This window comes from Drosophila obscura, unplaced genomic scaffold (genome assembly GCF_018151105.1).
Source record: "Drosophila obscura isolate BZ-5 IFL unplaced genomic scaffold, ASM1815110v1 contig_4, whole genome shotgun sequence".
In the NCBI taxonomy this organism is placed as follows: domain Eukaryota; kingdom Metazoa; phylum Arthropoda; class Insecta; order Diptera; family Drosophilidae; genus Drosophila; species Drosophila obscura.
The window spans coordinates 10,861,684-10,883,372 of record NW_024542828.1 but is presented as its reverse complement, the minus strand read 5'-3'; the positions used below and the strand labels follow the sequence as shown (position 1 = coordinate 10,883,372).

The window sequence follows — 21,689 nt, the reverse complement described above, 5'->3', positions numbered from 1 at the left end:
TACGTACGATTCTTTTATGATTTTAGCCCAGTTTTTTTTCGCAATTAACCAACTTGTTTGCTTGCAGTAAATATCATGAAATTGGGTAATCAGCCTCAGGCAATGAATTTCATGATCTCCAAACAATGATTCATTTTAATGGCTAACGAAACTTGAATAAATGAGTAGGCAACTTTGACCTAAACCTCTGTAGATTTTGAGGCATATCCAAAAGTGACTTTTCCTGTCATTCTTCTCCAAAAACCATCGCCATTTTGAAATTAAGACTGCAGCTAAGCTCTGCCCACTTTTGTTCCATTTGCTATTTCTCTCCGAGGAAAATAAAACCCTGAATGACCTCCTGCTTCCCCCAACAACGGATCTTGACTAAGAAAGTCGGGAGGGAGGGACTACAGAGTATGATTGGAAATCAAAGCCCAAGACCATATCTTTCTATATCTTATCACGCTTATGCTTGTGTGCCTGATGCGATATCATGTAAGACAAGGCTATATATATGTATATGCCACGGGCATAATCATCCCATTATCTGGCCCAAAGCGTTTATAGGGAAACCCTGACCCAGCCAGTCCCCAAAAAAAAAAAAACAAAACAAATAAACGAACTTACAATCTCTCTTGCTTAGTGTTTGAGTGAAAGTTTTGCACAAGCGGCAGAATCTGTACAATGACCGATTAGAGCTCCAAAGGGAGAGAAACAGCTGAAAACTATTGAACGACGATGGCATGGTACTGGAGTGCCGAAAGGTTAAAATTTTGATGGGTATGGAACGAGGATTTCGTTCTAATCGGATGGGTTATCAATCAGAGTGGACGCGGATCGCGACGGAGTCCCATTTGGTGGCACTTGAACGAGTCCACGAGCCACCGCCGTCACCGACATGCGACACTTTGGTACAGTCACGTAGAACAGGCGCGTACACTCCCCCACTACCCACTACCCTCCGCCCACTACCTACCCCTCTCCACAGGCAGCAAACAACCCTGGCAATAAACAAAAAACTGTTTTGCCACATGAAATGACTTTCAGATTTCTGTTGTTTCTGTTGTTGTTGTTGTCGTTTTGTAACGCGTGACTCCCATAAAAAACCAAGTTTATTAAAAAAAAAATATGAAAAAATAGAGCAAAATAAAAGGGTGGAGGGTGCCTGATGATAGGGGGGATGGGTAACTCGCGAGAGAGTGACAGGGAGAGAGGGGAAGGGGACTTGGATGGGACCTCAGCAATGCGACGTTATCTTATCGCTGAAAATGTCGCTTTCGTAAATGGCGGCGCACAAAATAAAATAATACACAGACACACACACACACACAGGCATGCAGGCACATGTACATACCCCCACACACACACACATTCTATATAGCAGATATATATACACACATATAGAGATATGTATATACACCCTCTTACCATTATTACGTTTCTGTCGGTGGCACCACAATGGTTGCTACGGGATGGGGATTGGAATTGGAATTGGGATCGGAGGGTACCTGCGCCGCTTTTACAATATTTACACGTTTATAGATTCACATGAAAATTGTCAATAAATGGATAAAAATTCAATGAAATTATACCAAATTGTAAATGTTTTAATTCATAGCCCAACTGCAGGAAACAGGCAACAGGTGCAGCAAAAACAAACAATTAACTGAAGAGATAACTGAATATTGGAATAAAATCATCAAAAATCAGCTCCTGAGGGTAATGGAGTTATTCCAATTTACACTTAACCTAAAAATTGCAATGTGGCTTATTTTCGGCTTATTACATTTTTACATTATTGATTAATAATTATTATTATTAAATTGTTAAATAACTTAAAAATCTGATGTACATTTTACACGAATTCTACACCAATTTGTGTTTGGAAATCATGTAGAATACGTGTAAGATACATGTATCAGTCATGAATAAAATACATATGCGCAGTGGCCACTTTTGGAACTACTCAATCGGATTTGTGGCGCCTCCACAGGCAACGCGTGTGCGATAGCTCGCTGCTGTGAAACTCTAAATTACACATACGACACGGAGGCCAAAAACCTTTATATTTTGGGGAAATTAATAGACAATTGTCGTTTATTTGTTCAAAAAGTAATAAAATTAATATTGCAGAATGATGTAAAAATGTGTGTGTTACGAGACTAAAACTTAAATCGCTTTAAATATTTCTATATATATAGTGGCATAAAACATATATTTAAACTATTAACTAAATTGCATGAGATTGTTGGTTGTTTCGCTTGTTGGTGTTGTCATTATGTTCGCTGTGTGGCGCAACTAAAATTAAGATGTCTAATATCTAAGTGGATTTTGATTTTAGGAGAAATCTCAAAAGGTATTCATTCGAATTGATAACAAATAAGAAAAGTTAAATGGATGCCACGCACCAAAGAGCCCGCTTCACTCAGGCCTTTGGCTGGATCTGCATTCGATAATATAGCATTTTGCTAAGAATTAAACTAGATTTTTAAATAACGAAAAATTCGAGTAGTGCGCGATTCAGAGTCGCCTAATGGAAATGTCAATAAATTTGCTTAAATCTTATGTACAAAATAGAATGTGATAGTGGGAGAGAGAGAGAATAAAGGATAGAGAAGGGTTCTTGGAGAACTGCTCTTGGGTATACACGCTATAAATTCTTTGGAGCTATGAGATTTAACAACAGGATCTTTGGTCATGCTATAGTGCACCATTTTCAGCTTCATCGTCTACTCCATCTTCACCACAGTCTCCCGATCCACCCCGTACTTGCGCTCCAGCTCCTGCAGCTGGAGCTGCTTTGCGTGCATGGCATAGCTGGCCACAGCCACCTGCTGCTCGTGCAGCAGACTCTGCTGCAGATGGAGCTCTTGCTGTTGCCGCTGGAAGGCTGCCAGTTCGTAGTGCTCGTCCAGCGAGCCCGATCGGCTGAGCATAAGCTCTCCCTGATGATGATGATGCTGCTGCTGATTGTGGGAGTGGTGCTGGTCCTGATGATGCTGATGTTCCATCTGCTCCAGTTTGATGTGCTGCTCCTCCTCCGTCAGATAGTAGGGCGGGGAGGCACTTCGTCCTCCTGTCTTAGACAACGCCATCGCCTGCTGCCCAAGCCCCAGCTGTTGATAGGGATTTTGCAGACTGATAATGTTGCTGTTGCTGAGGCTCAGTGAGGATAATGTGCTCGATGCCGTGGTCGGTGTTGATGTGGCCGTGATTGTCGCTGTGGCTGTGGCTGACGATGTGACTTCTGGCTTGATCGTCGCTGCTGCTGCTGCTGCAAGCGCTGCCGCCGTAATGGAGTTCGGCATCAGGTGCGCCAACAGATGATGATCCGTGCTCCCGCTCCCGCTGTTGCTGTTGCTGCTGCTGTTGTTGTTGGTCCCGCTCAATTGTTGAGCTTGCAGATATTTCTGTATAATTTTCGTGTTATTCTCATTGCTACTATTGTTGTTGTTGTTGTTGTTGTTGTTGAACAATGTGCTGTTGTTGTTGTTATTATGGATATTGTGTTGGTGATGTTGGGTGGGCGATGGTGTATTGTAAATGGAGGCCGTGCTGGAGGTGGGAGTGCTGGGCGAATGCTGTTGCATACTGCAGGATTGCTGCTGCAGCTGTTGGGATGAATGTTGCTGCTGCTGCTGCTGCATGTTGATGGGTGACATTTGATATGGCGACGAGGGCGACATGTCCAGGCCAGAGCACAACTGATGCTGCTGCTGGTGCTGCTGTTGATGATGCGAATGTGATGTGGCTGAGGGGGATAATGAGGAGGAGGCCATGCTATGGGGCGAACTGGCAGCCGATGAATGCTGCTGCTGATCAGCAATGAGCTGCTGATGATGCTGCTGTTGCTGCTGCTGCTGCGATTGCTGCTGCTGCGATGTGGTTGTGGTGTATGGCATGTATGGTTTCATATCTAAGACAGAGCAGAGAGACAGACACACGAATTAGGCATGCACCCACAGAGCGAAGGATCATTTAAGAGACACTTACCTTCATTCACATCCAAGCCCATGCCCACATTGTGGGAGCCAGAGCCAGAGCCAGCAGAGCCTGCACCATTGCCTGCACCTGCCTCTAGATGGGCATTCAGAGCCATTTTCATTTTCTTTGACTTTTCACTCTTCGCTCCCTTGGGTTTACGCTTGCGTTTCTACGGAGAGACAAAGAATATATAATATAGAATATCTATTTTTGGGTTTCTCTCTCTTTTCTTCACTCACCTGAATGGTATCCTTTTTCATGGCCAAAGGACGTGTGACGCTATGCAGCTTAAAGTACAGCCCACAGGCATTGCACACAGGCTCTCCGGCAGGATTGCGGCGCCACAAAGACGTATAGGTGGTAAGGCAGTTGCTGCACGACAGACCAGCGCGCTTCGAGGCACTCTACATTGAGGGATAAAGCATTCATTAATTAGTAAAGTTTGAACATTTCCTTGGAGCCTTTCATGTGGAACAATATTTTCTATATATTTTCTGGGATTTCTACTCTACTCTTTCATTTTCTTTCGGTTTGTTAGTTGTGGGAGTTTCTTTGGGGGGGGGTTTGTTTGTTAATTAATGAGCGACCTACCAAGCGTCTCGAATTGGCGCGACTAACATGCTCTTCAATCGTCGTTGTTGCATTTACCGCTGGCGTCGAAGCTGTCGCTGCAGTTGCAACAGCAGTGGCTATGGCCGTGCCTGCGGCTGTTGGGGTGTTGGCCTTACTACGGCCACTGCCGCTGGCGTTCACATTAAATGGGTAGCTCTTATAGAAATCCCCGCCTGATTCAGCGGCCACTGTAATTATATTATCAGAAGATTTTTGATTGAGCAAAAAAGCAGTAGGCAAAAAGGCAAAACAGTAGTAGTAGAAGGAGTAGAAGAGTAGCAGAAATTTGTACGTTTTTTTTGTATCAACTTTTGTTTTTTGTTTTTGTTTTTTTTTTGTATATAAAACTAATAATAAATTCAATTAATTTTTGTACTCTCTTTGAGGTTCGTTTGGACAACAATGGTTTTCCGATGGGGGGGTTTTCGGAGGGGTTTTCGGTTCAGAGGCTGGCGGTTTTGGATTTCTATAAGTTTTTCCCATATTTCTTTACAATACAAATAAAATTTTGTTCCACACAAAAAAGCTTTTTTGGTTAGTAATAATTAGAGGGGATTGTTTTTCAAGAGAGAGAGAGAGAGATGAGGAGAGACATGAGAGAGACATTTACCAATCTTCTAGGCTGTTTTATTAGTGGTCGATTCATGCCGTTCATTTTCATGTACAAGCCGCAGGCGTTGCACAGATAGTGTCCCGTGTTATCGCGTCGCCACAGCGGTGTCTGGATCGCACCACAATTGACGCACTCTCGCCCCTCAGTGAAATAATCGGCATCGAAAAATGCTTCAAAAAGATGCGAAACGTTTTACATGGAAAAAGTCATACAAATTATCATCAAAATTTTGTTTGTTGTTTTTTTTTGTTGGGAGTTGTTTTTGTGTGTGTTGTCTTTTCTTTTTTTGCTTTTTGTGGTGGTGTTTTCTGTTTTCTTGTGGTTTGGATTTTTTTTTTTGTTTTTTTGTAAGCTCAAGAGTGGATGTAAAATTAATTGAATTTATTATAGAGACGTAAGACTTAAAGATAGATCTATGGTAGCGAGAGTTTCGGGTTCGAAAAAGTGTGTGTGTGTTTGTTTGTTTGTTTGCATAGGAAACCAGCAGTTGGCAGCAGCAGTTTCAGCAGTTGCAGTTGCAGTTGCATTTCCTTCGTTGCAGTTTCAGACGTTTGCTCAGGTTCCGTAAATATCCATCGTGCCAAGTCCTGCGGGTGCGAACTTCTACCTAATGAAAGGCCTCCTTCTTCCTCCTTGTGGCAAGGAAAACAACGAAAACTCACTCTCCTCTCTGGCTGTGTATTCTATATCCTATATTCTATATCCTCAAAGAGGCAAAAACTTACTTGCTGACAGCGATGCCGATGCTGTTAGATAGGATCCTGGATCCACTCGTCCTGCGGCGCCTTCTACCGCTGCTGCTGTTGCTACATTTGCCGCATAGATCTCCCTGCCGTTTCGTATCACATTCGTGACCACTCCGGCCCCACCAAGGCCGCCTACAAGCTGCGTCTGGACACCGGATGCGGTGGCTGCTGCGTAACTGATTGGCTCGTAATGGGCGGGTGCCCAGGCATCGCTCTGAAGGGGAGAGAGCAGAGTGTTAGGAGGGGAATCAATCAGCAGGGAATCCCTGAGGGCAACACTCACCTGAGTGCGATAATTGGCCAGCGATGCGTAGCCAGCGGACCGTTCGGCTCCACTGACCACCGAGGAGCCATTGGCCACGCCGCTGCCATAGCCGCTGCTCGCCGATGCAATACGCTGGAAGGCAGGCAATGTGCCACCGCCGCTTCCACCTCCTCCGCCGCCGCTGTGGCTGCTCTTTGGCGAGCCATAGCCATCGTCCAGGAGTCCACTGCCATTGACAGTCGTTCCAGTGGCCAGACCCACGGGTCCCGGACTGCTGCTGCTGGAATTGTGATGCTGATGGAGCTGTTGCTGCTGCTGTTGCTGGTGGGGATTGTGCTGCTGGTGGGCATGTTGTTGCTGCTGATGGGGATGCTGCTGTTGCTGCTGGAGTTGCGCATGGGCTTGGCTGGGCGACTGCATGCCGTACTGCATCCCATTTGCGGCTTGGGTAAGCAGGGGCCCAGCATACACGGAACTGCAAGGAAAAAAGGATCCATTTTAGTATATTTATTGCTTTAAAATATCTTTAGTTTAGGATTAAAAACCATATTTTCAAGGAGGTTACCTATAGCAATAGTTCTTCAAATACATATTATTGTAATTCGAGAAAAACATTTTGTTGGGTTGTTATGGAATTTTCACACTTTTGGGCGATTTTTAGGAATTTATTTTTTTCAGGCGTTTAAAACAGCTGGAAAGACACACATTGGCATACGTTTAAAATCGCTTGGTACACGTTTTCGCGCGTTTTTAACCGCGCCGCTGTTGACGGATCTGTTTTGGTGGCTGTTACTGTTACTGCCCCTGTTATTGTTTACTGTTACTGCTTATGCTTCTGTTACTGTTACTACAGCTCTCTCTTTTTCTCTCTGCTTTTGCTCCCTCCTTCTCTTTCTGTCTTTCAGTTAGGGCCAAAAGGAATGAATAACATTTCCTGATTTTTGTTTATTTTACAAGATTGTTGTTGGAGTTTTATGCTGCTGCGGGACCACCAAAGCGGATCACATTTTGCAGTGTACCGTGTGTGTGTGTTTGTGTGTCTGTTTGGGTGCATATTTCGGTGTGTGCATGTATGTGTCCATAAAACTTTAAATTAAAAAATAAAAGAGCTTGCAACTCTGTTTACAAACCGACCGAAAATCTCTTTCCCTTAGGATCGTCCTCTCTTTCTCCTAATTTCACTCTGCCGTTTCTCTCTTTCTCAAACAGTAGCCTGTACAAATATTTATCCCCCCAAAGACCCCAAGGAAGAAACCAAAAGTGCAGCGTATTCAAAGGTCGCTCTGACGCAAAGATCTCGCTCTTTTTGGAGGATTTTGAATCAGAAAAAAATATGCAGGATTAATTGAAAATTTACTAGATGTTTCTAGAAGTAGGATCTATAGCTTTAACAAATTAAATCATTCTCGTCACCGAATAGATTTCTTCCTCCTTAGATTAGTTATTAAGCAGACACTAAACAAGATGTTCTTCCACTTGAAAAGATTTCCTTCTTTAATATGGATGTAGAATGGATCTACAACTAAAATATATATCCTTAAAGGATGGAAACACATTCACACTCCATTAAACGGACACTTAATCACGATCCATTTTTCTCTACAGTTCTCTAAAGTCTTGTACAACCCTTTTTGTTTTGTTTGTTTTGGAAATACAATTATTATTTGACTTGGCAACAGGCGCAGGTAAAACTCGAAGATATTTTTCTTCCACTAAATTGAAGTTTCATTTTGATTTATTTTTATTATTTTTTAATTGGGAATCAGTTTTTGCCAGTAGACGAGGAGATCGATCCCGAAGCTGAAGCTGAGACTGCAGCTGGGAGACGAGAACGAGACCGAAAGCACAACCGAAACGGGGCACGCGCGTTTGCATAATGACTTGACGTCGGGTTTTAGATTTTATGCCAGTGGAAGTTGCAGTTGCAATTGCAGTTGCAGTCACCGCTGCTGCTGCTGCTGCTTTTGGCTGAGACGGAGACGCAGACAGAGAGTTTAAGCCACAAAATAAGCGATAAAATTGTGTGAAAAACTTGTACAAAATACAAATTGGAAATAAGCCACATGAAAATCTATGTACAGTGATCGCTCGGATAGCGAAAGCTGCAGGAAGAGAACACAGAGACATAACACACATTTTGTTTGATTTTTATGGTATTTAAAACATTTTAGATACGTTTAAAAAAGCTGGTACCAAAGCTGTATATTTGAGCAAATATTGGGGTAGGTACAGCATTTGGGGGATTGTTTGGGAATGGATTAAGGATGAATTGTGGATTCTAAAGGTATCGAAATTCTAAGCCAAAAAGGTTCTTCATTCTTAGCAACCACTCTAGCATTTTATTATCTACCAAAACGGTAGAACTATAGCTATTCTTTAACATAAAACAAAAGTCTTGCCAAAGTCTTTCCAAAGTCTTTCCAAAGTCTTCAAGCACGCTCTCCGATAACACAGTCATTCCCAACAACAAATCCAATTTTTAGCTTTCAGAGATGCTTTATCGTTATCTCTAGCTATAGGTACTCGCACCGTACCTACACTCTTCTATATAGAGAATGGCATACAAAATATATAGGAAGTCGTCTGAATGACAACAAAAAATGCACGACTACGATATAATTTATCATCGCTTCAGTTTTCTGTCGGTTCTGTCGGTTCGCTGCTGCTGTTTGTTGCAGGTGAGTATTTTCTGCATTCAATTCGACTTCTTGTTTTTCCACAACTCGTACTCATACTCGTATGTGAGCTCTCGACGAATGTCGGGCGTTGTGATATCTTCTTCTGGTTTTCTGGTTTTGTCGCACTGCCGCCACAAAATGAATAAAAAGTCACATACAAAATGTTCCGAGCATCGTCATCGCTTTAACCAAACCAAAAGAGTTCTCTGAAGATCTCTCAAGAGTCAAATAGAAGCAACGAGTTCTACTGTTCCTTTAACCATAATTCGATATACCTTCTGTGATATTTTGCCGATCTATGAGAACTATAATTTGATACCTCTCAAACAGTAGATGTCTTTCAATCTTAACGATCTCTCCCCTTCCCAATTCTCTGATCTTTGGCGCTGTTTTGGGGCCCGTATATCTTGTTGCGAATCTCAATTATAAGTATTCGAAGCTCAACCTTTCGAAAGATCAAAATAAACAATGGCAGAACATAAATAGAGGTTCGCACTTGCACAAATGTTATGAAGCGACGCGTCGTGGGCTCCCTTCCGCTCCCTTCTGTCTGTCTGTTTGCTCCTCCTGTCGTTGTCGCTGAGTTTTGAGGCTCAGCGAAAAAAAAATAATCCGAATTGCCGCTCAAATTTCGTAAACAAGAAAATATGCAATGTCTCCAATTATTGACGTAAGGGACGCACTGACTCGGACGCGGACTCTGACTTTCTGACTCATGAGTTTTTTCGTGGCCCGGCCCAAACAGATGTTCGCGCCTAACCAAATGCTTGACTAACTTTTGGCCTAAACATGGGGGGTTACCAGCAGCATTTGTGGCCAAGACTCGTCACACCACACACGTGTCCAAAAAAAGTCAGGCACGTGCCGCACTAAAAAAAAAAATATAAAACAAAAAGGGGGGCGTGACCCGCATTTGATCGGCAGTTCCAAAATGCAATTGTAGCGCATTTTTCTAGCTTGTTTGTTGGATCGCGTCGGGGTATTCCAATTGCAAAGCTCTCTATTTGAGGAGGATACCTGGTGGTGTTGTCTCTGTATTTCTCGGGGGTAATCCAAAGCCATCCCGTGACATAGAAACCGTCACCCGAAACTCAAAACCAAACTCTAAAAACAGCTTCAAAGCTGCTGCTGAGTCAGCCTAAAAAACCCCTCCACAATACCCCTAAAAAGGAGGAGCACTGGGGGGTGCTCTAACGATCCGAATCCAAAGGGTGGGATCCCAACCCGCACAATGAATAACCGCACGGCCGCCCGCCCGTCCGTCTGTAGTCATTCCATTGATCTCGTTTCATTTTTTTCTTTTGGCTCTTATTTTTCTTGTTCGCTTTTCCCTCTGTTTTTGAGTTGTTTTTCTCTCCTCTATTTTTGCCACATTTTGCACTTCATTTAGGATCGTTTTGTTTTGTGGTTATTATTTTAAATTGGAAACGTGTTTTGCATATAGGAAAATATAGGCAAAGCATGAATACAGTCTGTAAGTGAGGAATTTCTGTTCGGTAAATGATTGGAAACTTATGAAAATTTGTGAGAGCAAATATTTTGTTCCTGTTCTAATATACTGTTATTTTGGTAGTGGTATATAGTTCCTCAATATTTTTACAATCTACGAATATAATTCTGCAACCCTTAACACACATTTCCTGCCACACCCACAAGACACCCATACAAACTCTTGAGGCTAGCCTAGCACATTTTTCATATGACATCTGTGATGGCGACAAAATCGCAACTGTTTTTATGGATGTTTTTTCATTTGAATGCAGAAAACACACAGCAAACATTCCTCCAGACATGAAACACAAAATAGATGGAACCAGATTTTTATAAGCATTCCATTGGGGGAATAAACCACCTGAGAATGCCACATCCACATACCCCCATACCCGAACAGAAATGTGTGTGTGGAGGAGGGATCGATCGATCCCACACTTTTTGAGAGCAAAGTCTAAAACCTGGAACAATGAGCCACAATTATGACTAAAGTAATACACCTATAACCCATTGGAGAACTGGAGAACCCTAACACAGAACAGCGAACTGAGGAAAAATCATAGTCACAGCCGCGACTGTCGGGAGGGGGGGTGGGGGAAATATGAATCAACGAATGCGCTTCTCTGATCATGACTTTTGGCGGTGTCGCTCGAAGCTCGAAGCTCGGCTAAGGCACGTGCGATATGGATCGTGATAATGAGCTCATACTCTCGTTCGAGTAGCACGCGGGACGGTCGGTGCAACACACAGACACTCACCTGGTTGTCTGCAGGCTGGGACTGAAGTATCCCCCTTGCTGTTCCGGCGAGAGGCTGTCCCTGTGGCCGGAGCTCGTCAGCTGCGTGAAGCTCTGGAGCGTGGAAAATGCATGCGAGGAGGACGAAGGGGAATCCCCGCCTGCCGAACTGGCGGAATTGTTGTGATGGTGGTGCTGTTGTTGGTGTTGCTGCTGCTGCTGGAGGTGTTGCTGCTGCTGCTGCTGCTGCTGTTGTTGGTGGTGATACAATTGTTGTTGCAACTGTTGCTGCTGCTGTTGCTGGTGAGACAGCGAGTAAATGGTGGGACTGGGATCTTTCAAGGAATGCAAATCTGAGACGGAGGTCAGCATGTGATAGCTGGTGCTATGCCCATCATCGAAGCACTCATCCTTCAGTGTGTCCTGGATGACCTCGTCAATGTTGGGCGTATTCTGTGCATTTGCTGCCGCTGCGGCGGCTGCCACCACATGATCGTGTGGGATCATTCCTCCTGCTCCTGCCGTTCCTCCTCCTCCTCCACCACCATAAACGCTGTACAGCGCAAAGTTATTCCTCATTATGGATGGATCCGTGCTGGCGCCGGTGATGCTCTGGTAGTGTTCGTACAGCTGGGCGGGCGGATGCGGTGGCGGATAGCTCAGGTGGCTAAAGAAATGATGATGCGAGGCCGCCAAGGTATACAAATCTGGGGGCTTCTGATCCACTGCTTGGACTGCTTGCACGGCTGCTGCTGCTGCTGCGGCCGCTGCTGCTGATCCGCTCGTCAAATCGTAAGCCAACCAATGTTCCTGCTGCTGTTGCTGCAGTTGCTCCTGGTGCTGTTGCTCCTGAATTAATTGCTGACTGAGAAATTGTTGCTGGTGTTGCTGTTGCTGCTGATGCTCGTAGATTTGTTGCTGCTGCTGCTGATGCGCATAGTTTATTACTTTGATCTTATTATCGACACTTTCACTCGCGTTGCTCTCTTGAGTACCGTTGTCTATCGCCGCTGCCACACGATTAGGATCTCTCTCGATCTCTGCTGTAATTGTTGTGGCTGCTGCTGCCTCTGTAGATTCTACTGTTACAACTGCAGTATTCGCTGTGACTGTCGCCGTGTCGCTGGTGGTAACCGTTTCGTTTGTGAGTTTCGCTGCAACTGAAGTGTGAGCCTGCAAACGCGCGGACTCAAATGACGATAAATTTGTGGCCGACGTCGGCGTCGTCGCTGCCTCATTGTCGACGGCGGCCACCGTGTCCGTCTCTGTCTCGACCGCACTCGTAGGCTCAGCAGCTGCTATAGTCGTCTCTCTCACTTCTGCTGTTGCTGCTGTTGCTGCTACGACTGCAGTTGTTGTTGTTGTTGCTGCATTTGATCCTGTTGCTGTTGTCTCTTTTGTTTCTTTTGTAGCTTCTTTTATTGTTGCTGCTGCTGCTGCACGTCCTTGCTTGTTCTGCTGCTGTGTCTTGGCATTGGCCCGGGCTGTAGTGATCTTCATTTTAACCGCGTTTTCCAGCAAATTGGTGGAAGCACGCGCCGGCGCTGGCGGCGCCTTCTCCTTGTCCTTGGGCTTCGTGGTCTTGGTCATCGTACATGTACTCCCCTCTCTCTGGCCCCCACACACAAATAAGACGCGCGCGTCCAGAGTCCCGTCTCCCACTAATCAATCGATCAGCGCACTGATCCGGCGTACGTGTCCGTGTCCGGCGAGTTTTTCAAACAAACTGGGGCCACTGGGGCTCTTGGGACTCGACCGCTGGCGAGCGCTTAAAAATTTCAAAAACACGGACACAAATAAAACCTCGGGTAAAAACCATAAAAAAAATTGTTTTTAGATTCCTCCACACACTACATGAGATGAGATGAGAGGAGAGAGAGCGAGCTTAAGTTCTCCTCTCCCTGGCACCACTTCCATTCATCCACACTCACATAACTACACTTTTGTTGGTTCTGCGCTTTGCTCCACTTGCCGTTATACGAGTCACAATCATCATCATCATCATTTACAGCTTCAAACGGCTGTCAAAGCGAGCGAGAGAGAGAGAGAACAAAAGCTTACGCTCTTTTTGCCTCGCTGCCTTTTAAGCGCTCTCTTCCTTTTGCTGTTGTTGTTCTGCGACTGCGTTCGTGGACCTGTTGCTTGCTTTGCCAGTTTTTAGCTACGCCTCTTAATATAATTACAACAGCAACAACAACCAGCAGGCAGCTGGGGCTCATTTGTAGTTGTTGCTTTTGCTTTTATTGCTTCCATTGTGGTTGGCTGTTGCCAGCGGGCACAATACCATTGCATATGTACATACGAATGTACATGTGTATGTACATATTTATAGTATGTAAAACAAGCAACAATTTAACCAAATAGTAACAATGACTACAGTTAATAATTCGATCTACAACTTTGATTAAAATAAAGATTTTCACTGCCACTGTATGCGACGGGATTTATGTATGCATTACCGATTGAGGAATGATTTTATCAACCCGATCTGTGCGTAGCGTTCCCATAGGTACCTCCCCTTAAATCGTATTTCTAAATGTTTTAAAAGTAATTTTAAAATTTAGTCGCACTTCATTAACCAAAATAAATCGATCCCCATTATAGTCCGACTCTCCTTTCGTTGTGGCCAATAACCTCTCTATTTCTTCATGGTAACTTTTAAAAATCCTACGTAAATTTTTCCATAAATCAGCTCGAGTTAGAACACACAAAATGTTCTCTAAAATTTCATTTAAACAGGCGTATAGTATAGGAAGGGGAGCCCAGAAAACACTTTCATGCCTATCACGAGGACGTGCACATTAAATTTTCATAGGAGACGCGTGTAGAATTTCAGAATCAGGGCAAAGGACATACTCCGGAGTCGCAGGGTCGGAGGGACAAGTGATCGCCTGGAGCCAGAGACCGACCCGACGGAGGGGCGCCGTGAGAAAAATCCAAGTGGAAAGTCTTTCCCGTAGGAGGCTCCGTGTTTCTTTTGCAAATTCCCCAGACGCCGCGCCAAAATAATATTCAAAAACGATCGTAAAAATATTCGTCTCTGTACTTGAAATCCGTTCTAATGGTTGATTAAAAAATTGTTATATTTGAACCAGGACGAAGAGTCGTAAAACGGCGAGGATCGCTCTGATATTTTTATGGCATTTTTATCGTCATTTTAATAGGCGGCACCAACGATCTGTTTGGACATTTTGAGAACACTTTTACGATCCGATGGATCGATGGGATGGGATGGTCAATTGGATTGGGAAAAGTAGGCGGCGAGACTCAAGTGGGTCGCCACCGACTCCGGCTCCGTCGTCCGCTCGTCGCGCTTCGTTGAGGTTCAATACGGATCGGTTCCGTTCGTTCCAAAAACAAATCTAAATTCGAATTTAAATTCTACATACTCGTCGAGTACATAGACATGGCTTGTTGTTAACCTTTGTGGCCATTAAAAAATTATATTTAATATGAAAAAACGAAGGAAAAAACACTGATAACGTGCTTCAGCCTGGCTGTGGATTGGGATGGATGGGGGACCTGTCTAAGTCCGTACCGGACCTTTCCCTAGTCCCGTGGACACATGATGTCGGTCTCCTCGCCGATCTCCCCCTCCACTTGCTTTATATGTATGTAATTAATATATTTTGTATTCACTGCTATATATTTTATGTATGTGTTTTGGTTGCCACAGCCACAACACTCTCGCTCATTAACAAAAGTTTTCAATTTTTATTCAACGCAACAAAAACAATTGAAATATTTAGACATTTTCAATACGGCTGCTCGTGGGTTGCATGTGTCAGTGATTTATATGGACCTTTAACCTTGAATTTATTAAATAACTCAGCTTGAAAAACTTGCAGTGTAGACGTCACCCGGCGGCGCCTGGAGCAGGGCTTTTTGGTATATAACACGCCATTCGAGCATGTAGGGAGGCTAAAAGTGTTTTTAAATATATTTCTAGGATGAAAAATGTGTAGAAATCGAAAAACAAAAGCTTCAAGGAGCAATAAGAGCTGCAGCTTCGTTCTATGTATTATATCCTATTCCTTCTTCTGTTTCGGTATGTTCTTCGACAGTAAACTTTCTCACACTTGACTTGTGATTCCACCTACATATTCGTAGCTACCGTTCCACAGTCCACCCACTGGGAACGCGACAAATGTTATGCTTAGTTAAGTCCGATGATAAGTTTTCGGTTCTACTACTATAAACGAAATGCATTGAGCACAAATGCAAATAACGGTAGACGACCTCAAAAGCCACTCCCCCAACTGTCAGAGAGGAATAGCCGTGCTGGGGCAAGTGCGACTCTGCCATGTGAGGCAGGGCTGAGTGCCCCCTTGCCCCTGTGTGTGTGTGTGTGTGTGTGTGGCACAGAACTGTGTGGTGTGCGAGGAGTGCGACTGTGGAACAGGGCATTGAGTGTCAACAAACATGAAGAGATCTCTTGTGGAACCAATAAATCATCCAGCGAGCCGTGGCACTGCCTATATGCTAATGATCTGATTTATTACAATCCTGAGAAAAAGGATAATCTTTGTGGGTCTTGCGGGTGCGGGTGCGGGTGCGGGTGGTGCCCTGTTTCACACTCGAACTCCAAGTGTAATGGGCCGTGGCGACGATATTCCAAAACTCCAATGTGGAACATATCGAATGGCCCAATGTTTATGGCGAAAAGCAATATACATGTGTAATTAGTTTTATACACAAATGAAAACCACCGAGGGCCAATTTGGAGAGCACATACCAAGCACATACCAATGGTATTTGTATATCCCACGAGACCTACGAAAACACGAAGATTTCTTTTGGTTTGCTCTGGAATTATTTTGACATATTTATGGCTGGCACCAAAAAAATGGGTTGCTCTTGCAACAAGTGTGGAGAGTGTGGACTGTGTGGCAAAGTGTCTCATGTATCATAGGAACGATCATACATAGTTTCAGTTCCAGTGCTGATGTATTTATGCATTTTTAATATTTTCGTGTACATCTCCTCCGCCCATATTACACTCTTGGTAATCCAATACGCCACGGCATCATCTTCTCTTTCGTAGTGCTCTCCTTGCTCTGCCTATCTTTCGGATACAAGTCGTTTGACTCCTTAAGCGCCAATTATCAGCATCGTTATGTGGTAGGAATATTCAAATAAAATGCCATCAAAGAAAGAAACGGCATCTGATTCAAGTGGTGCTCAATTGAGTTCTTCCACTCGTATCAAAAACCCCATTTAACGACCTCGGAGTACATGTCTTTAACACCCTTTTAGGGCTACGATAACCGAAGGCACTTGCTGCCCCAAGAGTTGTTATCTGTGGGGTGCCTCAATAGATCCGAAAAGGGTAAAGATTGGAAGGGAAATATACATAGAGCGGTGTTTTGGATATTACTAAAGGGTTCCACTTGCAATCGATTGAGTTTAAAGAAAACCTCAACTGAAAGTTATGGAAACTTTACACATCTCGAGCATAAAGATCTCTCCACATGTCCACCATAATATCAGAAATTCTCAATATTATGCATAGAAAATGGAAAGAAAAAAAACATTCCCAGCTAATTTGTAGAGTCAACATTTTTACTTGCTTGAGGATTTGATGCAATATTCCCTAAGTGACTCTTAGATCTCTGATCTCTAGATCCTGTTTCCTCAACGTAACACATTTACTGCACATGAAGAACTTTTCCCACAGCCAAACAAACAATAAACAACAAACAAAACATTACGAATTGAACCTATTTAAATAGAGTTTTATATTGGGAAAAGAAAACTGTCAAGAAGCCACGATTAAGCCGCTCAGATCAGTGCTAATCGGGCAACAGTCCACAAACCAAAGCCACAGCAACAGCCGCAGACGGCTGCCATTTGCCACAAGCAGCGGGGAGAGGAGAGAAGAGAGGTACGGTACGATCCACAGGTAGAACTCATCCCATCACCCCATCAGGTAAGCACGGCCACAATTTGTGGCAAAGGTAAACACAAACAAAATGGAAACACGCGCCGACACGATACAAATTGATCATGACAAAAAGGACACGAAAAGGGACAGCAAAAACCTTTGCTCTCTCTCTCTCTCTGAGGGTCCTGTCTGTAAGCAAACAAACAACATCTCATGTCTCCTTATGAATATTGTTTTCGCTGACAATATTTTCTATTTTCTCTTCTCCCTTTGTTGGGTTATATAATTTTTGTTTTTACTTTTTCAGTGTCCTGTGGCACGTACCTGGCGCTGTCGCTGGCGCTTTCTAATTAGGCCGTCAGCACTTAGGAATATGTATATATTTTTGTAGGAGACCAATGTTTGTTTGATGATTTTTTAATGGCCCGAAAAGCTAATTGACTTCAGAGGCCCCCCCCCCAGTGGGTGGTTATCTAATGGAGGAGGACAGTGAGGATAGGTCCGAGCTTGAGTAACATTTTTGTATATGGATAGAAGTTATCAAAGACTTGGGATCATCATATAGAACCTCCCCAATCGAATAAAACTACAAAAAACAAAACAGCTTAAGGAAAGGAAAGAAAGAGCAGAAAGCCAGGAAAAAAACACAAGTAAAGTATGTAAGTGAAAAAAAGTAAACTAAATACAAAAAAAATAAGAATTATGAGAATTACAAGAAACCAGCATGACGATCGTCGAACTCCACACAAAAAGCACAGAAACGAAAGCAACCCGGGACTGGGGCTGGGTCTGGGGGCCTCTCTCCTTCGTACGATGTGGGATCGTGTGCGTTGGATGGAATGGAAATGGAAATGGAATGGGGATGTGGTACCGCTGTCACAGAAACAAGTGGTTATATGCCACATAAGACTGTGGAATATATATGTACGTATGTACCTACATATGTACATATGTATGTATGAGCATTACTTGTGCCTCTGGGCGCTCTGCTCTGCCTCAGCGGTCGTTGAGTTGCGACGACGACGACGACGACAACAAACGACCGACAGCCTTATCAACATGCCCCTACAGCAACAACCATACATACATACATATATACATATATGTATGTATATGGGGGGGAAATATATATACATATATATTATTGAAGAAAAATAAGCATTTTGTTGAAGAGAGAATTCACAAAACAAAAGAAATATAAATATAATATATAATATATACGAGTGTAGTCAGTCAGTCGTATACACATGACTTCCTGCCATAGGTCAGCCATATTGGAAATTAATTATATGTATTAAAATAAAAAAAAAAAGCACACAAATCTGAACAACAAAAGTCGTTTTGCTCAGTAATTTTCCAAGGAAATGCACCATCCTCTCCCATCAACCGTAGAGTGGCAGAGGGGCAGAGGAGGGAGACAGACACGTGCATGATCTACCGAACAAAAAGGCATCGAAATGCATCTGCAAATAGCAGAACCACGAAACACGAATGAGGTTTACTTTTGGGAGGGAACAATGGATGGAAACCGCAATAGCAAATACCGCAAAAAACCAAAACCAAAACCCAAAGAACAAACAGACATCCATCCATCCACATGCATACATTAAACAGAAAACATTAAACACAGCGAACGAACAGAACATGAAAAAATTGTATTATAAAAGGAATTTTTGTGAAATTCCGAAAGACAAACAAACGTTAAAAAAGACAAGATACAACACACACAACACAACACACACAATACGGTGTTTGTCTTAATTGTTAATTGCTCTGAGTCGGGTCCCTCTTCCGATCTTCCCAATCCCAATCCCAGTTCGAGTTCCAGTTCCAGTCATGCGCCAAAGTCTAGGAAAAACCGCACCTACTCCCATACCAAATATAAATATAGAAAGGAGACGGACGGCACGGCACGGCACACTGCACACTCATCACATCTCCATCTCCCGTAGCACTCCTCATAGTCGTCGTAATTCTGTATCAGCGCGCGCGTGTCGTCTGGTGTCTTGTGCTGGGAGTACCTGTTGTATCTGTCCACGGACCTACCTGTCCATACACTTACTGCCAATGTAATGTGTGTTTGACAGGATATACCCACGACCCCTGGCCCTGGCCCTGGCCATGGCCCTAGGCCTGGCTCCGACACGATCCCAGACAATCCCTGCAGTCATGGACTTGCATTGTTCTGCTTATATGGAACTTTAATTGCCCAACAACCGAACGAACCTCTCTGTCCACCCTTGTGGCCACTCGCTCACTTTCACTCTCCGTCCCTATAAAAATTAATGAGTTTAGGACAGACTGTGCTCCTGATTTTGGTTCTTCCATTCATAAATTTGGTTTCTAGTTTGGGAAATTCCCATCTAGTGATTCATTTGGCCAGCAGTTTCATTTTCATGAATGGGCAGAGTGGCAGTGCTCTGCTTTTTTTTCATCTATTTTGGATTGGTTTTTAATGTGGGAATTCCATTTGTCTGATTGAGTCGCACAACCGATCCATACGATCCATACGATCCGTATGTACGCACGGGTAGTAGTAGGAGAGTATGGAAATTGGAATGCAGAAGAAGTTTCTACACCTAAAAACGGTGTAACTTTTCAGATATATATTCTCAATTGATGTGTAGGTTATATGTAGAGCTTTGGTATATACTGGGTGGGTTCAAGATGTTTATAGCGCTTCAAGCTCAAACCACACTATGGAAACCTACATATGAAAGTTCTCCAATACAAATTCCTCCCACAAGGCCCTTAGTGTTACTCTTGGGAACTTACCAAATGGACCAACCGGCGCCTCACATCGTACATAGTACTCTACCCATGGCAATGGGGAATACTTTTGGTTCCAGCCGCTAGAGATGCGATCCGAGGGATAAAGAGATTGGTTGCTCCTCTGTGGTTAGAGTCCAGAAATTCGTGTGTTGATCCGCGTCATTATGAGGGGCGTTTGACACACATGTGGCTGGCTAACATCGATCGAATGATGACCGAACGAACCTTCAGAGCAGGCATCTGGTAAAATCACACACACACACACACACACTAACACGCGCGTTAAGCAACCGTTAAATTTCGATGATTGCCAGGGAATCGCCCCTGAAATCTGGAATCTGGATATTTAATGTGTGTGTGTGTGTGTGTGTGTGTGTGGTGTGGTGGGGGGGGGGGTTGACACAACCAAATGAAAGTGTCACACAGATCACAACTCTTTCGTCGAGGAGGAATAGGAGGAGAGGAGGAGGTGTATCCTGAGGTAGGAGTGGGCGTGGTGGCTGGCTGGCTCGGGACAACGGGGGATTCCCTGCCAGGCGGCGCCTCCCCGTATCCGAACCCGGCTTTTGTGTTGGTTAAACTCCCCGTCACGTTTGTGGTTAAACATATTTAAAGGATTTTCCATGCGCCGGCGCAACTTTCCTCACAATTTTTCACACTAAATGAGTTTTTTTTGCGTTTTTCGTTTTAGCCACCAGATACCGAAGACAGACATCGAATGTGATTATCAGGCGGCACAGCAGCCCACGGGAACAGCACAATCTCCGAGAGATGCCAATCCCAATCCCCGACTGGGTCTGGTCTGACTGGACCCGCATCCGATCCGATCCGCGCTCCGTCCTCCGTACTACTACAACTTTTCAAATGCTACTCGCGTGAGAGTAGCCAGCCGCCCAAAGCAGCAAAATACGAGTAAAAATACTCTTGATTAAAACTTATCAGACCACAATTTCATATCACCTTTTCAACAACAACAGAAACAACAGAAACAGCAACGGCAACGGCAGCAACAGAGCGTCAAAGTAACGATTATACTTATTATCGGCAGCCTGTCTCTCCATCCATCCGTCCGTCCGTCCGTACATACTCATTGCGCGCCGTGTACTCTCTGGCCTGGGCTCTGTAGTTTGCCCCTCCATCTGGCGGTTCCGTCCGCTGATTGGGAAGCCCGTTCCAAGATATGGCTATCTCAGAGCCAGGCACCGTCACAGCCCCACTGACGCCACCACCACACCACTCCACACCACATAATGTCAAAGCCGCAGTCTAGAGTCTAGAGAGAGCGCCCAGGGAGCGATACCAAAAATCCGATTTGATTAAAAGTTGCATCACGCGACAGTCGCGCGACTATCCTTATCGGGGGAGACGAGACAGACACCACTCCGATTCCGGCCACTACGGACACTGTCTGTGTGGTGTCCTTATCAACAGTCCAGCAATAGTACGCGTATGTGTGTTTCGACAACGATTAAAACCAAAGCGACCTGATTAAAACTAACATCAGTGGTCCAATCTAACACTCAGCTCAAAAGTTGATCAGTCATTGAAAAAATGGCAAAAAAAAAGAAGGATTTGCATGTCCAATTTGAAGCCTAAACTTCTAGAGACCTTCCATCTATCAGTGTGTTGTGCTCGTCTATAAAGGAATTCCATAAATTGAATTCAATGCCAATTTAACTGTGAAACACGCTCCACACTCTCTTCGGACAATCGCTCTGGAAATATTCTAAACAAAATATACTTAAAGCTACAAAAATAAACAATATTTCTAATATATACTTATGTATGTTACTCCCCCTAATTAAAAATAAATAAGAATTTCGCACACATTCCGCTGCCTAGAAACGCCGCTGCATATTATACTACAAAAGTATTCTCTATAGATAATGCAAAAGCCTGCACTCCCCCTTCTGTTTTGGCTGATAA

At 43.9% G+C, this 21,689-nt stretch overlaps 1 protein-coding gene across 5 annotated transcripts; it reads right to left on the bottom strand.

Annotated features, from left to right (window-relative positions):
* Positions 1-2,424: 2,424 nt before the first annotated feature.
* LOC111070240 (box A-binding factor) lies at positions 2,425-19,843 on the bottom strand. 5 transcript variants are annotated; one of them, XM_022360647.2, is made up of 7 exons: positions 19,767-19,843; positions 6,221-6,677; positions 5,917-6,151; positions 4,558-4,766; positions 4,206-4,370; positions 3,976-4,135; positions 2,425-3,898 (listed from the first exon to the last, which is right to left on the bottom strand). In XM_022360647.2, the coding sequence occupies exons 2-7, from the start codon at positions 6,632-6,634 to the stop codon at positions 2,712-2,714; spliced, it is 2,370 nt and encodes a 789-aa protein (XP_022216339.2). In that variant the 5' UTR covers positions 6,635-6,677; positions 19,767-19,843; the 3' UTR covers positions 2,425-2,711. The 5 variants fall into 5 exon arrangements, with proteins under 5 accessions (XP_022216339.2, XP_022216336.2, XP_022216335.2 ...); XM_022360644.2 differs by lacking the exons at positions 4,558-4,766; positions 19,767-19,843 and adding exons at positions 5,189-5,361; positions 11,130-12,435; XM_022360643.2 differs by lacking the exon at positions 19,767-19,843 and adding an exon at positions 11,130-12,435.
* Positions 19,844-21,689: the final 1,846 nt, after the last annotated feature.

Bases quoted from the DNA above. Each gene is read 5' to 3' on its own strand.
- LOC111070240 (XM_022360643.2), bottom strand. From the start codon at position 11,686: ATGAGGAATAACTTTGCGCTGTACAGCGTTTATGGTGGTGGAGGAGGA. The intron at 6,152-6,220 runs GTGAGTGTTGCC...TCTCCCCTTCAG, and splicing joins TGGCCAATTATCGCACTCAG to AGCGATGCCTGGGCACCCGC. The intron at 4,371-4,557 runs GTAGGTCGCTCA...CCCTCAATGTAG, and splicing joins GCGCCAATTCGAGACGCTTG to AGTGCCTCGAAGCGCGCTGG.